The 15,744-nt window shown below is 35.2% G+C and overlaps 1 protein-coding gene across 1 annotated transcript in view; it reads right to left on the reverse strand.

Moving 5' to 3' along the window:
* LOC106137347 (exostosin-2) overlaps positions 1-15,744 on the reverse strand; it is a 37,280-nt gene that overhangs the window by 11,031 nt on the left and 10,505 nt on the right. The window contains exon 5 of the mRNA XM_013338158.2: positions 10,810-10,930. Coding sequence (XP_013193612.1) covers positions 10,810-10,930 — 121 coding nt within the window. The remainder of the gene's footprint in view (positions 1-10,809; positions 10,931-15,744) is intronic.

Here is a 15,744-nt window from a genome sequence, read left to right on the forward strand (position 1 = left end):
TTTGATCATAAATCCGTATTTCCAATCAGCCGTAGCATGCCACGCGCGACGCCATTTTTCTTTATCGTGCGATGATCTATCGCCGTCTCGCTTTTTATTTTGACGTGAAACGGGACAGCGACAGTTTATCGCGTGATAAAAACGGCGTCACGCGTGACATGCCAGCCACGCGCACGATAAAATACAATCAGTAGTATTATTAAGTTTTCAATGTTATGAAGTATTTACATATACATATGTATATACGGGACAAATTACACAGATTGAGTTAGCCCCGAAGTAAGTTCGAGACTTGTGTAACGAGATACTAACTCAACGATACTATATTTTAGAATAAATACTTATATAGATACACATTCAAGACCCAGGCCAATTAGAGAAAGTTCGTTTCTCATCATGCCCTGGCCGGGATTCGAACCCGGGACCTCCGCTGACACAGACAAGTGCACTACCGCTGCGCCACAGAGGCCGTCAGAATTTTAATGATTTCTTCTGGTTTTTGTTGATACTATTTATATTACGATCATTTTTGATACAACAATACAATGGCCGCATTTATGCTAAATGTAAAACATAACGTAACAGAAAACCTTTTAGTCCTTAATTTTAGTAGAATACAGACGTGAATCTTTCAACGATAAAATAACTTGAAAGCAATTCGGCTGTTTCCAATAAAATAGCTTAATTTAAGCAGTTAAATAGATCTTTTATTCTTAAAGATTACGTGCATCATAAAACGGACAATCTGAATCGTGAAGACATCACGAACGAATAAAACTGATATAAAGATATAAAAAGCGTTAACTTTATACGAGAGTTATAGACGTGGAGGTAATAATTTTTAATAGCGGCTGGAGGCCTGTTTGGCGTAGTATGTAGTTTTCTTACACCTGAACCAAAATCCCGGGTTTGATCCTCGGTAAGATCCATACATACATCCATACATATAATCACGTAGACACAGCCAATACTCCCGAAAAACCGATAGACCACGTTCAGCTGTTTTTAGCTCGGTAAGATAATGATGAAAGTATGAACTTTTTCTAATAGGCCTGGAATTTGAGTGTTTATAACAAATTTATATGTAGTATTGTTGAATCGACCTATGACAAAGTTGAACTTACTCTGGGACTAGCTCAATCTGTGTTATTTGCCTCGTATGTTTATTTATAGAGTGCGCAAAAGATAAAGAAATCATCGAAGTACGTAAGTGAAAAATCTAAATTTGAAATCACTTTAGATATTTTCTCAGATTTAATAAAATAAAAACATTTAAATGCTTTATTACATATTTTTTATACTATTTCAGTACAAAGCAAAGAAAAACAAAATAAAGTACGTAATCATACATTTATAATCTCATAGACGTAAGACTGAATATAGAAAGGAGTATTTTATACAGTTCAAACGGTAAGTCGAATATACCACGTGCAGTTACGTCACGAAAGCTTTTAAGTGACTTTGCTTTTTGTGGTTTTTCCAAGAAAAATTTATACGTTCCATTTGCAAAGAAAAATATATTTCCGCATTTTCATTTCGGCAAGCTGTCGATTCCCGTTCACGGCAGATTAGTTTTGGCAAGTTGACGCGAGGAATGCAATCTAATTGGATTGTGTAGGTTAAAAAAAACAGAGGTAGCTGTTTGAATCTTAAACGCAGTAACTAAGTTATTTTAAAACATTTGCATGATTTTGTGCCGTGTGATTCCCGGCACCAATAAAAAAAATAGGACCACACCATATCGTTCCCATAGATGGATTCGTAAAAGGTGACTTAGGGATAGGCTTATAAACTTGAGATTCTTCTTTAAGGCGATAGGCTAGCAACCTGTCTCTTTTTGATTTCTATCATTAAGTCAAACAGCTGAATGAGGCCTATCAGTCTTTTCAAGACTTTTCATCAGATATTTCATCGTCTAAGTTGTTTTCCCTGCATTACCGATTTCAATTATTAAGTCATGTAAGAAACAGTAGTTCGCATCCATTCAGTAGTGGAACTTCACAAAGTAAGATAAACCCAATGGTTAGATGCGTGGTTTTACAGCCGGGACGTGATGCCCAAACGCCGCCATCTTTATTGCGCTCGCCTTCCGAATTCAAATGTTTAGGAAACGGGAACCGCTGCGTTTACATATCAAGACTTAAATTGTAACCGTTTTCGGGTCGGCCATGAATCATGATTTAGGTTCTGAAATTGTCGTTCAGAATTTAAATGTATTATTAAAATTATGATTACTACGAAATAAGAAATGCAGGGTTCGTATCTTAGATGGTAATAAAAAAAAGTTATTTTTGTCGATCGAACGCTGTATTAAATAAATTCACTCATAATAACGACGGGCAAGAACAAACTGAAAAAAATTAAAAAAGAAAGTAGTAATCCGCAGAAGATATATAAGTGTCGATCTAAATAATGAAAATATAAATTTAACACAAATGTACCTACATATATACACCTGTTTAGCATATAAAATCATTATCTCTGAAAATAACAGAATTGATCTAATACATATTCAGTTTAAATACAGAACCTGCTCCGATAAAGTCGGTTCAGAATATCATGCTTAGTGTGAACCATCATTAATCGTAAGCGGCACATCTATTATCTTGTCAACAGTAATTTTCCTTCTAATTTGCGTCTAATATAGAGGTAGCGTTGTTTCGCTACTTTTTCGTACTAAGCAAGAAGGATGGCTTAACCCTGAACCGCTTAGAGTAGCTATTAATCTATAGAGCATACACGAAACTTCTGTTAAATTTATTATAGGTACTTAATATATAATCAGTTTTATTTTCCTTAATAAAATAAGATAAAGCTTTAAATATCTACAAATATTATTTAAATCACTTCAAAAAATAATATTGAAAAGTTTTTATTTGATAGGTACCTACTGAAATTACAAATATCAATTGCCGATTGAACCCAAAAATACATGGATTTGTGCTACTTGTTTGTCTTGTTCATTGCTAAAGAAGAATCACAGAAACGTGAAAGGCATTCGTTGGTTAATATAAGGTACTTACTATTTTTTCAGCTCTCTGCTCAGTATGCATCGATTAAGTTAGGTACTTAAAATTTGATTTTGCTACAACTACCATAAATACAACAACAGATGAAATGGCACAAATATATTTCTCGAAGCAATAATTCCGAAACCGCCGAGCTTGCATGAAGAGAGTTATGAATGTAGATGAAGCGAAGGAAGTATGCAGAGTTCTTGGCAAGTGGAAAGATGTAGTCTTTGCCTACCCAGTCCGAGAAAGAGGCGTGATTTTATGTACCTATGTATGTGTATGCAATAATATACAATGATTCGCTTGACATTAATAATTGTTGCGCGCTCTAAGCCGTTTCAACAAAGCCAACTTACTCTAAGGGCCAAAGACATAACGTATTACACAAGAAAAATTACTTCTGTACCAGGGAAGCATATTTCGTAGGGAACGAGGTCACGTCTGGCAGACAACTTTCGCGAGGAACAACATTTACAGATGAGCTTTTTCGACTTTGTTACTTTTTTATTTTTTCTTACTTAAGTAAACCGGTTTTGTATAAAAAAAATAATTTAAATAAATGATGAACTTTGTGTCTTAATTGTAAAAGATCAAGTTATTTATGTAATTAGTCGCGTATTTGTGATTAGCTTTATAATTTTCAAAGCATTTAGCATATATCCTATCGAACAATCTAAATTAGTTTGTAATAAATAATTTACATTTAAGCAAACTACAAACATTTATAAACCTCGTAACAAGATATTACGAAATAATACAACATATCGAGAAGCTCTTAGACAATCAATATCAATTAAATTGTTCAATAAGTACCTACATCAAGCACAGCTAGAAATGGTGCCGGCCCACGTGCGTTTTGTACACGGGCGAGCTACACCTTGGGCACCCATTATTTAAAAACAAAAACAAAATTGCATATTCTTAAGAGAATTCAAAAACAGCAAAAACAATAATGGACTTAAGCACGCAGCATTTATAACAAAAAGCGATCGCAATGAGAATTCTTATGCAAAAAAGGATAGAGTATAGAGATAAAACTCACTCACGGCCGCATTTGAAATGGCGACTAAACGAATAAGTTTCTGTTTGCGATTTGATTTGTTCTACAAAATTTTGGTCATGAAGACCTGAAAACTGTGCTGAAAAATCATTGACACTACGTCCACGTGGCCTTTCTATATGACCCGCTACATCCCATCATAAATTTAACTTACAACTTTTACATCGTAAAAAAAAATTGCGCGCGCTATTGTAGGGCCGGCCCCGCCTGGATAGTTAAATTGCTTGTTAAAGTTCAACATTTCATCTCGGACTGTAAAAGTTGAGTGGACACAAGAAGAACGTGCCAGGCAAAGACAAAAGTTAACTAATTCCTTAATACTGTTTTAAAAACGTACCTATCTACCGAATTTATTAAGTATATACCGAATATATTTCTAATTTAGACCTTAGTTTTACACTGACAAATTATACTTCGTCCAATCTCTTTTCACATTCCCGCAGGAATCCTTTCTTCCGGCATCACCATGAAAGGAACCTACTTATAAAATTTCAAGGTTCAAGACTCAGCTGTTTGGGCCGTGCATTGTCAGACATTTAAATTATACTTATTACTAGCTGACCGACAAAGGTTGTTTTGCCATATAAATAATTTTTTAAGTAATTTCTAATTTAAAAAAATTGTTTAGGGTGGACAACACTTATCAAAAAGGGGTATGAAAAAAAATGTTGGCCGATTCTCAGTCCTACTCAATATGCTCACAAAATTTCATGAGAATCGGTCAAGCCGTTCGGAGGAGTACGGGAACGAACACTGTGACACGAGAATTTTATATACAAAATATTAATAATAATATAAAGTCAATAGTATAATACATTCATTTATATAATGATTGGTTAATTGACAAGTATATTACAATACTACAATGTAAACAAAAGACATTCCATCAAGGTAGAATCCTGTAGGCGAAGCTAGCCAGCGTATAAACATGTCTCACACAACCTAGAGATTTCAAGATACCTTCTATTCTAGTAAAGTTCGTTGACCTCAGATAAAAGTCTAGCAAGATAAAAACGTCTAGTTTACATTGCGAATGTGGAGATTATACGAAACTGGAATATGCTCGCTTGCAAAGCAAAACAGTAAATATGTTGTTACTTTAGTAAAACATCCCAAATCTATACTTATATTATTAAGCTGAAGAGTTTGTTTGATTATTTGAACGCGCTAATGTCAAGAACTGTTGGTTCGAATTGAAAAAATATTTTCGGGTTGAGTAGACTATTTATCGAGAAGGGTTTAGGCTATATAACATCACGCTGCAACTTTAAGGAGCAAAGATATAATAGAAAATGGGGAAAATTATTTAACCTTGAGGGCTTCAATAATGCCCAAAATAACTATTCCACGCGGACGAAGTTGCGGGCACCGCTAGTAATATTATTTATGCGAAACTTAGTTTATTTATTTATTTGGAAATAGTAAAATAGGAAAAATTTCAAGAAGATTAATTCAGTAGATAACGCGTGAAGTAATTTAGTTTATTTGTTTTTTGTAACCTGATAAAAATAAACTCACAGACGCATCGGCATTTATAATATTAGTTTTAATATCAAATACATATAGTCTTAAATCTTAAAATTATGAAAATGGGTTTAGCATAACCTTGTACCGATGCCAAAAAGCCGTTTCGCAAAGGAGTCAAGTAATATTTCACACATACATCAGATATTCAGAACTGAGCTCTGAATTTCATAAATAAGTTAGTATCTCAACAAAAGTATGATCAAACTCCGAGCGGTAGAATACTGAAATAAAAGTGCTAAGCTAATAAATTGATTAGCTTAGCATTCAGCTGGACTAATTAAGAATTTTCAGAAAGTGGAATTCAAGAATAATCTAATATCTAAAACAAATTATCTTATTATGCCGACATCACACATATAGTGGGATATGATGGGTCAAATCGTGAAAGTCCTGTGTCAAGTGTGGCCTTAATTTACGACGACCATAGACACCAAATTTGACATATTTTTCTATACTACTCTACTGTAAGAATACTCAAGTGATATGTAGCTACATTAGTATAAATATACAGTTAGCATACCAATAAATAACTAATTAAAAAGAAACTATTCGAACTAAAAACAAAACCCTTTTTTAGAAGAAATGGGGTAACAATCCGAGGGTACAAATGAACGTGACATTTATAATAAATGAAGCTGTTACAAAAGGGAGAATCACTTAACAACTCCACGGGCAGAATAAAGAAATAATAGACGTTATTGTATAAATTTAAAAAAAATGTGTCTCAGAACGCGTAACGAACTTGATCGAATTAAATAACAAAGTGAGGTGTAGGCTGAGAGGCTTTTAATTTTTTTACATACAAACACGTCTTTATCCCTGACGGGGTAGACCAAAGCCAAAAATGATTGACAGGCCACGATCGGCTAAGTAGCTTATTGATGCAATCAAGATTCAAATAGTGACAGATAGCTCTAGCCCATCGCCTTAAAGAAGAACTCCAAGTTTATTTGCCTATCCGTCAGGAAGATAAGATCTTTTCGTGTCTATTGACTCTACTTACCTCGCAATAAATGAAGACGTGATACATAAATAAATAATAGTAATATAGTACCTACCAAAACCTTTCTTCGGACCTTACCTCTAAAACATGATTATCACCTTTCATCACAACATGCCATTATTAGTCCATGGGGCGACCTATTTTTATGACAAGCTAAATAACGGAAGTGGTAACACGCGTACTGTACCTAAAGCTGCGTACACAACGGGCCTATAAAGTCAGTTGAGAAAGTTCGCTTGCCTTCGTTGGTCCAACAGAGACAAACAGACAAAAAAAAATGACTTTTGTTATAAGCGTTAGCGAAAACTAATAACTGAACAGATTAAAAAAAAAAGACTTAAGTTTGTGACAATGGCAAATTGTCATTATCACAAACTCAAGTCATTGATTTTTGACAGACACCATGATCAGCTGATCGACCTCCGCCATGCTTTTTATCATTATATCCTTAGGCCAAGGACTAATGTCATCTGCAGGGACCGAATACATACAAACATAAATATAGTCGCGTCTATATCCCTTGCGGGGTAGACAGAGCTAACAGTCATGAAAAGACTGAACGGTCACATTCAGCTTTATGGACCGAAAACAGAAAAATACCGTTAGAAATTGTGTGATATCATTGATAACGAGTATGCAATTTAGACGTTCGACGCACACCATCGGCTATATTCGAAGGTCAACGTTCGGTAGCCCTATGTATACACGGCCTAATAGGGCCTTAATAGGCACATCTTGTTGAGTAGTCAAAGCGCGGCACGTGCGGGCGCCGGTAAACAACGGAATGACTATTCGGCCAATTGATTTCCGACGGACCCCGGGTTTAAGAGCGTATCCTGGACAATAAAAAAAAATTATATGAAATCAAAATCATGCGAACTCTGTTTTTTTTTTAATTATTAAAAAAGACTTCAGCGTTCATTTTCTAGTCTTTTGCCCGGAACTTGCACTTAGTTCGAGCATAAACTTTAGTCCTCGGTGTTACACATTATGTTGAAAAACATGGCGGAGGTCTATCAGTTGTTTATGTTGTTTTACAAAAATTAAAGCCTTTTTCTTTTGTCTTTAAATTACTGACAAAAAACATGTACTTAAACTCCATAACTCAGTCATTATTTGCGTCTTACAGAGTTCGCTCAGTTTCTCGGCGTTAGCGTTAAACAAAAGCATCACATATCTAGCCCTCCCTCATAATGTACAGCCAATGGCAGAGAAACCTAACTCCTAATTGTTTCGGTTTGTCTGAACAGAGGATCATGTTTCTCTACAGTTGACTGTACCTATTACGGCACTGCTAGGGCCTTAATATGGCACGGGTGTCTTGTGAAACAATCAAACCGAGGCCGGCCAAGAGCGGGCGCTTTGATAAACAACGACTATTTCGGGCGATTGATTTCAGAGACGTTCACAGTCTTCGATTTCGAGGCAAAAAAAAACATTTACATAAATGTTTTCTCGATTGACTTGATTCCTGGTCGTCCATTCCGAGCTCGTTCAATGATACAGAAATAACATCGATGTGTTTATAATTTTGAAATAATAGATAAGAAAAGTAACATCACTGACCTCTATAATCTTTGGAGGACAACCTAACCCGTATTGAATTGGATTTGAACATGCGAATTTTAAGCGGACACCTTAACCATTCGACTCAAGTTCACAAAAAAAAATTTTTTGATTAAACGTCATGTAACAAAAAAGCGACTAAATTAGTACCACCTACAAAAGCAACAAATGAAACGTCACCTTAAAAGCTACGAATTGTGCCACCTACAAAAAAAAAAACAGGTTATTCGCAAGTCCCATGAGAACTTTAGTTTTTATCGGGATGAAAGATACCCTATGTAAGAAGATTAATTCATTAGATAACCCGTAAAGAGGTAACAAATAAATAAACTCACTTTCGCATTAACAATTTTAGTTATACTACTGATTTTTAAGGACTTTTAAAATTTAAGAAAATGAAATCAGATTTTGCTGTTTGGCATGTCCCTTTGGTATTGATCTTTTAAGAGACTGTCGACATTGAAATTACTCGTGTGGGTAGGGGTTTATAAGGATACAATCAATACGACCTGTCTGAGTACAAAGTTTCTACTTAATTTGTTCAATGTTTCACAGGATGTCGGTAACAGAACTTATTATAACAAAGTTAATCTTAAAACCGAAAATTATTAAAATTACAACATCTTAAGATTTTTGCTATAACATTTTGAGCATCGTTGTACTGCAGTTTACTTCACGTAACATGTTATTTAACTGCTAACATTTCATTTTTTAATAAAGTAAAAAAAATATTAGAAAATATGACAAAAACTAAAAAAAAGCAGTAAATAGAGATGAATGGAGGACGCTCCACTAATTCCACCGACAAGAGTTAACTGAAGATGGAGACCAGAGTATGCCCGCGGCTCCATACATACATACATGTAATCGTCTTTATCCTTTGCGGGGTAGACAGAGCCAACAGTCTTGAAACGTTCAACTGTTCGGCTTAATGATAGAATTGAGATTCAAATAGTGACAGGTTGCTAGCCCATCGCCTAAAAGAAGAATCCCAAGTTAATAAGCCTAACCCTTAGTCGCCTTTTACGCCATCCATGGGATTGATATGGAGTGGTCCTAGCCCGCGGCTCCCCTAGCGTAAAATGATAATTTTACTTTTTCAGTTCCCGCGACAATTTTGGGAATCCTCTATTAGTACATTTCTAGATTACACAAGGACCCAAATTTTAAATGTTTAGAGACCCAGACGTTTGGGCTATGCCTAAATATGTCAGTCAGTGTTTTTTCCACAGGGTGTAACGGAAACGGGATCATCAATTCGCACAGAATAGAATCGGCCTGTACACCCTGTATATATTAAATAAGACAGATATTCCTAGGAATTCCATCGTTCAAGTGAAAAAAGGTAGACTTTTCAGCATCTCTATTTACGACGTCCACAGAGGAAGTAGAAGTGAATCTGCCGGGAACCACACGGCTCAAAATCAAACCTAACAGGGCTGTCTAATAAACATGAGCTATATCTGGCCTACTGATTTGCGAAACAATCGCTAGTTTAATCGTACTGTATATACATACAAAAATTATAAATGAGAAAGTGTGTTTGATTGTCACTTCGTCACGCTTTTTATATGATTGACTTTCATGAAATTTTGCACACACATAATTAGAAGAACTCGCTGAGAAAGACCAAGAGTAGGTAACCTTATGTCTTTCTCAGCGACAAGGATATGTAATGTCCGGTCACTCCGAAAAAAAAGGGAATTTCTCGAACTGTTCCCACAGGATTTTGAATACACGATAATGTTCCCGGGCGAATCCGCGAGCAAAGGCTAGTAAGTGATAAGACAGCAAACTTAGTAAACTAAAGCTGTTGTTTAGCAGATAGTGTTAACTTTGTATCGGCCTATCAGTGACTGTCATTATGGTAAAGTTACCGATTCTAAACCGTTATTATGTTAAACAGTGATTTGTTTCTTTTATAACTATGTACTATTTTCTTGTCACTGTGTAAATTTATATGCAAATAAGATATTACAAACAAACAAAAAAAACATATTAATATAGTAAGAACATGATTTTGCCCGAAAATTACAGATGATTTCGCAATCTGGGTAATAAATATGATTACGAAAATTTCAATTATCTCTTCAAACATTTGGTTTCTGAAAAAGAAAACATGTACTTTTCCCTTTAAATTTTGACCTGTTGGTTAACCTACTGAGGCTTTCGGGTAAGGCATTCCATATTCTTATTGTTTTTAGGGCAAAAAAGTTGACCATGAACCCAAAGCGACATAAAGGAGTTGATAGTTTGAGTAAGAGAAAGATACTAAAATTTAGATTTTAAATTCAAAAGAGTAAGAGGACTTTCAGTCAGAAAAAAGAATAGGACTAATCCATCTCTTTCCCATAGATGTCGTAAAAAGCGTCAAAGGGTTAGGCTTATATACTTGGGGTTTCTATTTTAGGCGATGGGCTAGCAACCTGTCACAATTTGCAATTTAAATTCTATCATTGGGCCGGTTGTTGGTTCTGTCTACTTCGCGGGGGATATATGTTATGTTATGACAGTTCTCAGTGACAGAGTGAGAGAGAAGATGAGACAACGTTAGTGAACAGACGCCCAGATTACATCGTCCAATCATACACCACACATGCTTAGCTTAGTTCTATAAACCGAACAATTTAAAGACTCACCATGGATATCTGATTCGTCCACTCGCTGTGATACCGCCACGAATTGGTCGCGTTGTCCCAAACGTGCAGCCTGGACGGAAACCCCACAATTCTATCGGGGAACTCTCGCCACACGTCGAAACTAAAAAAAAAATACTTATCATTTTAAATTTTAAAAAAACCACGTCATCAATCATACGGGTACGAATCCCAGCCAGTTTTTTTTTCAATCCATATTTTTTTTATATAATATATATCAACTAGCTGTCCCGGCAAACGTTGTTTTGCCATATAAATATTTTTTAAGTAATTTCCAGTTAAAAAAAGTTGTTAAAGGTGGACAGCCCTTATCACTAAGGGGGTAGAAAAATAGATGTTGGCCGATTCTCAGTACTTCTCAATATGCTCACAAAATTCCAGGAGAATCCGCCAAGCCGTTTCGGAGGAGTACGGGAACGAACTTAGTGACACGAAAATTTTATATATAAGATATATAATACCTATATATCATCACTTTTTTTCAATAGTTTTAGTTTTAATTTTGCTTTGCGGCTGTATTATATAGAATTAAAATATAATATATATAGCACAGTTACTACAGATCCCAAAAGTAAAGTATAATCTGCGCTCAGCTACACTATAAACAAACAGTTACGATCTTTTTATAGGACAGATGAAGTGAGCAAGTTTATGTCAAGCGTAAACGGAGTTTAGGCGCTATCCAACTAAAAAATAGGCCAAGAGGTTATAGTTTTCATAACAATACATACATACATAAAATCACGCCTCTTTCTCGGAGGGCAGAGTCTACATCTTTCCACTTGCCACGATCTCTGCATACTTCCTTCGCTTCATCCACATTCATAACTCTCTATGCAAGCTCGGCGGTTTCGGGTACTCTTGACCTGACCTTTTGCCAGGACGTCCTTAATTTGATCAATAAATAATTTTAACTGGGCACCTTACCTACTCGACCACCGACGTCCATTTCAATCAATTCAATACCTCTCACTATAAACTACCAATTTCAGGATGCAATTTCACATGACAATTTAACACAGCTGATTCACATAACATTCGTGCCGAGAAAGATTGCGTTTATCATGCAACACCTCCGCTATTTGAGTGCTATTTCACGAGACCGCCCTTCAAAATGAGTGTTATTAATCTACAATAAATATTTTTCTACTTACAGAACGGAAACTGAGCGTTGGTGGACAAATGGTTATACATTAATTATTAATTAGGTACTCGTCATTCGTGGGTGCGTACATAAAACGTACGAATAGAAAGAAATGGTGGTATTATACTATATAACCTAAAACCCCACGCTTGATCTAAATCGCAAGTTAGCACCGACGCTTATTGGAACATTTATTATGGGTAGTAGAAACTTTACTTTTGCCAAGAAAGACTCCGATTTGATCAAGATGTGACTGAAAGTTTTAATTCAAATAGATATATGATAGAACAAAGAGTTAAAGAATTTTAAAAAAGTAATATCATATAAAAAAAAACTAACTTTATTTTCTTATTTTTAAATCGAGCGTTTATAATGAGAAATATTACATGAAAAAGATATGAATTTTGTCACTATTTATAAAAAAAAAGCTTAGATTGCTACCAACTTTTAAATTCATTTTTTAATTTCAGCAGAAGTACTTGTTTGTTTAGAAACTTCACTTTGAAAAACTAATTTGGTGGTGAATTGCCTTTTAAAAAGTTTTTCACAGTTTAATAAGAGAACAAAACGCAACCCTAGTTCTCTGCAGTCTGCATTGCCTAATGCCTACTTGAACCCGATTTAATATGCATTTTATCATATACTAGTTTTGCCCCGAGGCTCCACTACCATAAGAATTCTTGAATATACGGGTACCTACTTGATAACGTAATGATTGTGATTTAAATAGTTTGTATGTCATGTCTTATTTGCATGATTGTCCTGTAAGTTTGATTGAAATTATCTGTTTTGTGGGTCTTGATGTAACCTAGTTCCCTTATGGTAAATATGTAATTTTTCTGTCTGTTATTAGTGACAGATAAAGCCTAGATTCGGCTTAAATTATACCTAGAAAGACTTGGCTCCCGAAAAACACTAAATGCGCGACTTACCTACATTAACATCGTGAAACAAGAAAACGCTGAAAGCGTAAACAACACACTGATATTCAATCTAAAACTTTTACTTCATAATAACTAATTAGACATCTAGATATCAGAAAAAATCTTATTCTCCTAGTATAAAACATCTAATAACATCAATTACACGATCATAGTGACGGATGAACGGACGGACGGACGGCTGGCGTGCGAAACGCACATACATCATGCGATGTCATTGGTCCACACATATTACACGTCTCGACGACTACGTATAAAATATAGATTAAAAAAAAAACAACGATAAACAATATTGATTTTTGTGTTTAATCTGTTTTGTATTTAGGCGTAGCTTAATTTTTTTATGAGAATAGTATTATTTAGTAAATTAATGAACTTTTTTATATAATAGTTTTATGTCTAATAAAAGATACTCTATTATCTTTATATGCTTGCGTATTCTATGACTATTATAATCTCATCTATGTTACATGCGCCTGAAAGGTTTTTTTTTACAGAACTATTATAACAGTCCTTTTATTTTCTCTGTCTGTATAAATACGCTACGGATTTTGTTCCTGTTTGAAATATTGGAACGAGGGTTTTCTGAGGAAGGTTTATACCTATAAATTTCTACTACGTACCGTACGAAGCGTCAAGAATAAAGAATCTCATTCGCGTTATCTATTCTATTCGAAGTCAATGTAAGAAAGATTTTATACGCACAATAGTAATGACCACATTTTACGAGGATAACTTTAAGGGCTTTCATCTCGTGCCATTTGTCGGAGATAGGCTATGAATGATAAGTGGAACACAGATTGTTATGACATAAACGTTCCATACGATATTATTGGAGGCTCTTGAATGATGAAATATAAATGTTTTTGCTTTCGTGTCTTAGTCGTTCAGATAACTATTCTATGAAATCGTGTATTCAGATGATATTATTCACATGGCATAATATACATAATAATATATTTTGACAAATTTAGATAGATTTAGATTTTGTAGGTATTAAATACTGCTTTATATTACATTTCCAATTGACTGTATGTATGATTTATTTGTGAGACAATTTTTATTTAATACATAGGTACCTTAGTCAACCGATAAATTCTTTATGAAAACATGTGAACATGGAAACTGACTGACTAAGGGATAAGTTTATATAATTGTGATTCCTCTTTTAGGCGATGGGCTTGCACCCTGTCACTATTTGAATCTCAATTCAATCATTAAGCAGCTGAGCGTGGCCTTTCAGTGTTCTGATGACTGTTGGCCCTGTTACCCCGCGGGGGATATAGACGTGATTAAAATTTAAAAAAAATATTATTTTCCATCTTATTCAAACTGTTACTCTAACAAGTAATTTAGGAAACCACTTAAATATTCCCACTAGGGCACATGTCATAGACAAATAGTTACTTTGTTAAATTGCTTCTAGTTTGTGAAGGTCCCCTTTATCTCGTGGTCGACCCGTGCCCGCATCTCGTATGTTTTCTTACTTTATACGAATTATAGAAACTACAACCTCTCACTTCTACAATGCCGTGTAGTTCCCAGCACTTTAGAATAGGACATCTATTATCTACTATGACATACTATTATTATCATCTCTATCTTCTTCCCATGGACGTAGTAAGAGACGACTACAGGAAATTTCCTCCTTTTAAGCGAAGGAGCTAGCAATCTTTCACAATTTGAATCTATCTTTCACTCTCTGAATCTCATTCCATCATTAAGCCGTACAGCTAAACGTAGCTTTTCAGTCTTGCCGAGTCTGGTGGCTCATTCTCTTCGTGAGGTAAAAAGACGTTATAATATATACGAAAATTTTAAGCTCGGTCGTTTTTCTCTCAACAAATATGGGATCTAAAAGCTAAAACCCAATACAGAATGATTATATAGACACCAAACTGCCTTACTAGCCAAATTTTATGGTGTCACTTCTTCAAAGAACCTCAGAGATCAGATCAGAGATCTGAGCGGCGATGATCAATGATGACAAGTGGATATGATGGGCAGATAATGTATCAGGTTCAAATCCCACATCAGCCATGTGAATGACTATTTTCAAAGTAATGCACATTAGTTTGAATACTAACCGATGCTCTTACGGCGAGGGAAAACTTCGCGAGGAAACCTGCACATTCAGACAACTGAATATGTTACTATGATCGATCCAACACCGGTTAGGTTTACCGGCAAAAGTTGCTGGGGTCAGATGAAAGTCGCTTTGTGTAAAAACCTGACAGGCATGACCCAGGCTCCTCTCCCCAGTGATGAGGATGCAACCGGGACTAAAGGCAGCCAGCCATATATATATATATATAACTCGGCTCGCGCAAAACGAAAATTACCGTTAGTTCCCGTTTCCAAATCCCGTATCTTCGGGTAATCCTCTCTTAGTACACCCCTAGACCTTAGTGAAACCTACACGCCAAATTTCAAGTGTCTAACCCAGCAGCGCTTATATATTTAAATTACCTTGTGATTAAATCGGGGTTTCTTATGTCTATTATATCATTAAGCCAAACAGCTGAATGTGGCCTATCAGTCATTTTCAAGTCAAGCTAGGGATATAGACGTGATTACACAGTACATGTATGTATGTGTTCCTATATTTATTCTTTTGACTGTTACATGTTTATAAAAACCCAGTTTAACTGACTCAACTGATGAATTTCAAAGTTCGCTAAAGTATGACTTTCTAAAATAAAGGAAACAAAATCCAGATAAAAAAAAAAAAACAATTTTCTTTGCTCTAAAACAAAATTTTCAAACGTGTCCTCAACCACCGCAACCCACACGCTTTTCATGTAACTTTCAAAGTGCGAAGCGCACTTAGCA

This window comes from Amyelois transitella, chromosome 8, assembly GCF_032362555.1.
Source record: "Amyelois transitella isolate CPQ chromosome 8, ilAmyTran1.1, whole genome shotgun sequence".
Lineage (NCBI taxonomy): Eukaryota > Metazoa > Arthropoda > Insecta > Lepidoptera > Pyralidae > Amyelois > Amyelois transitella.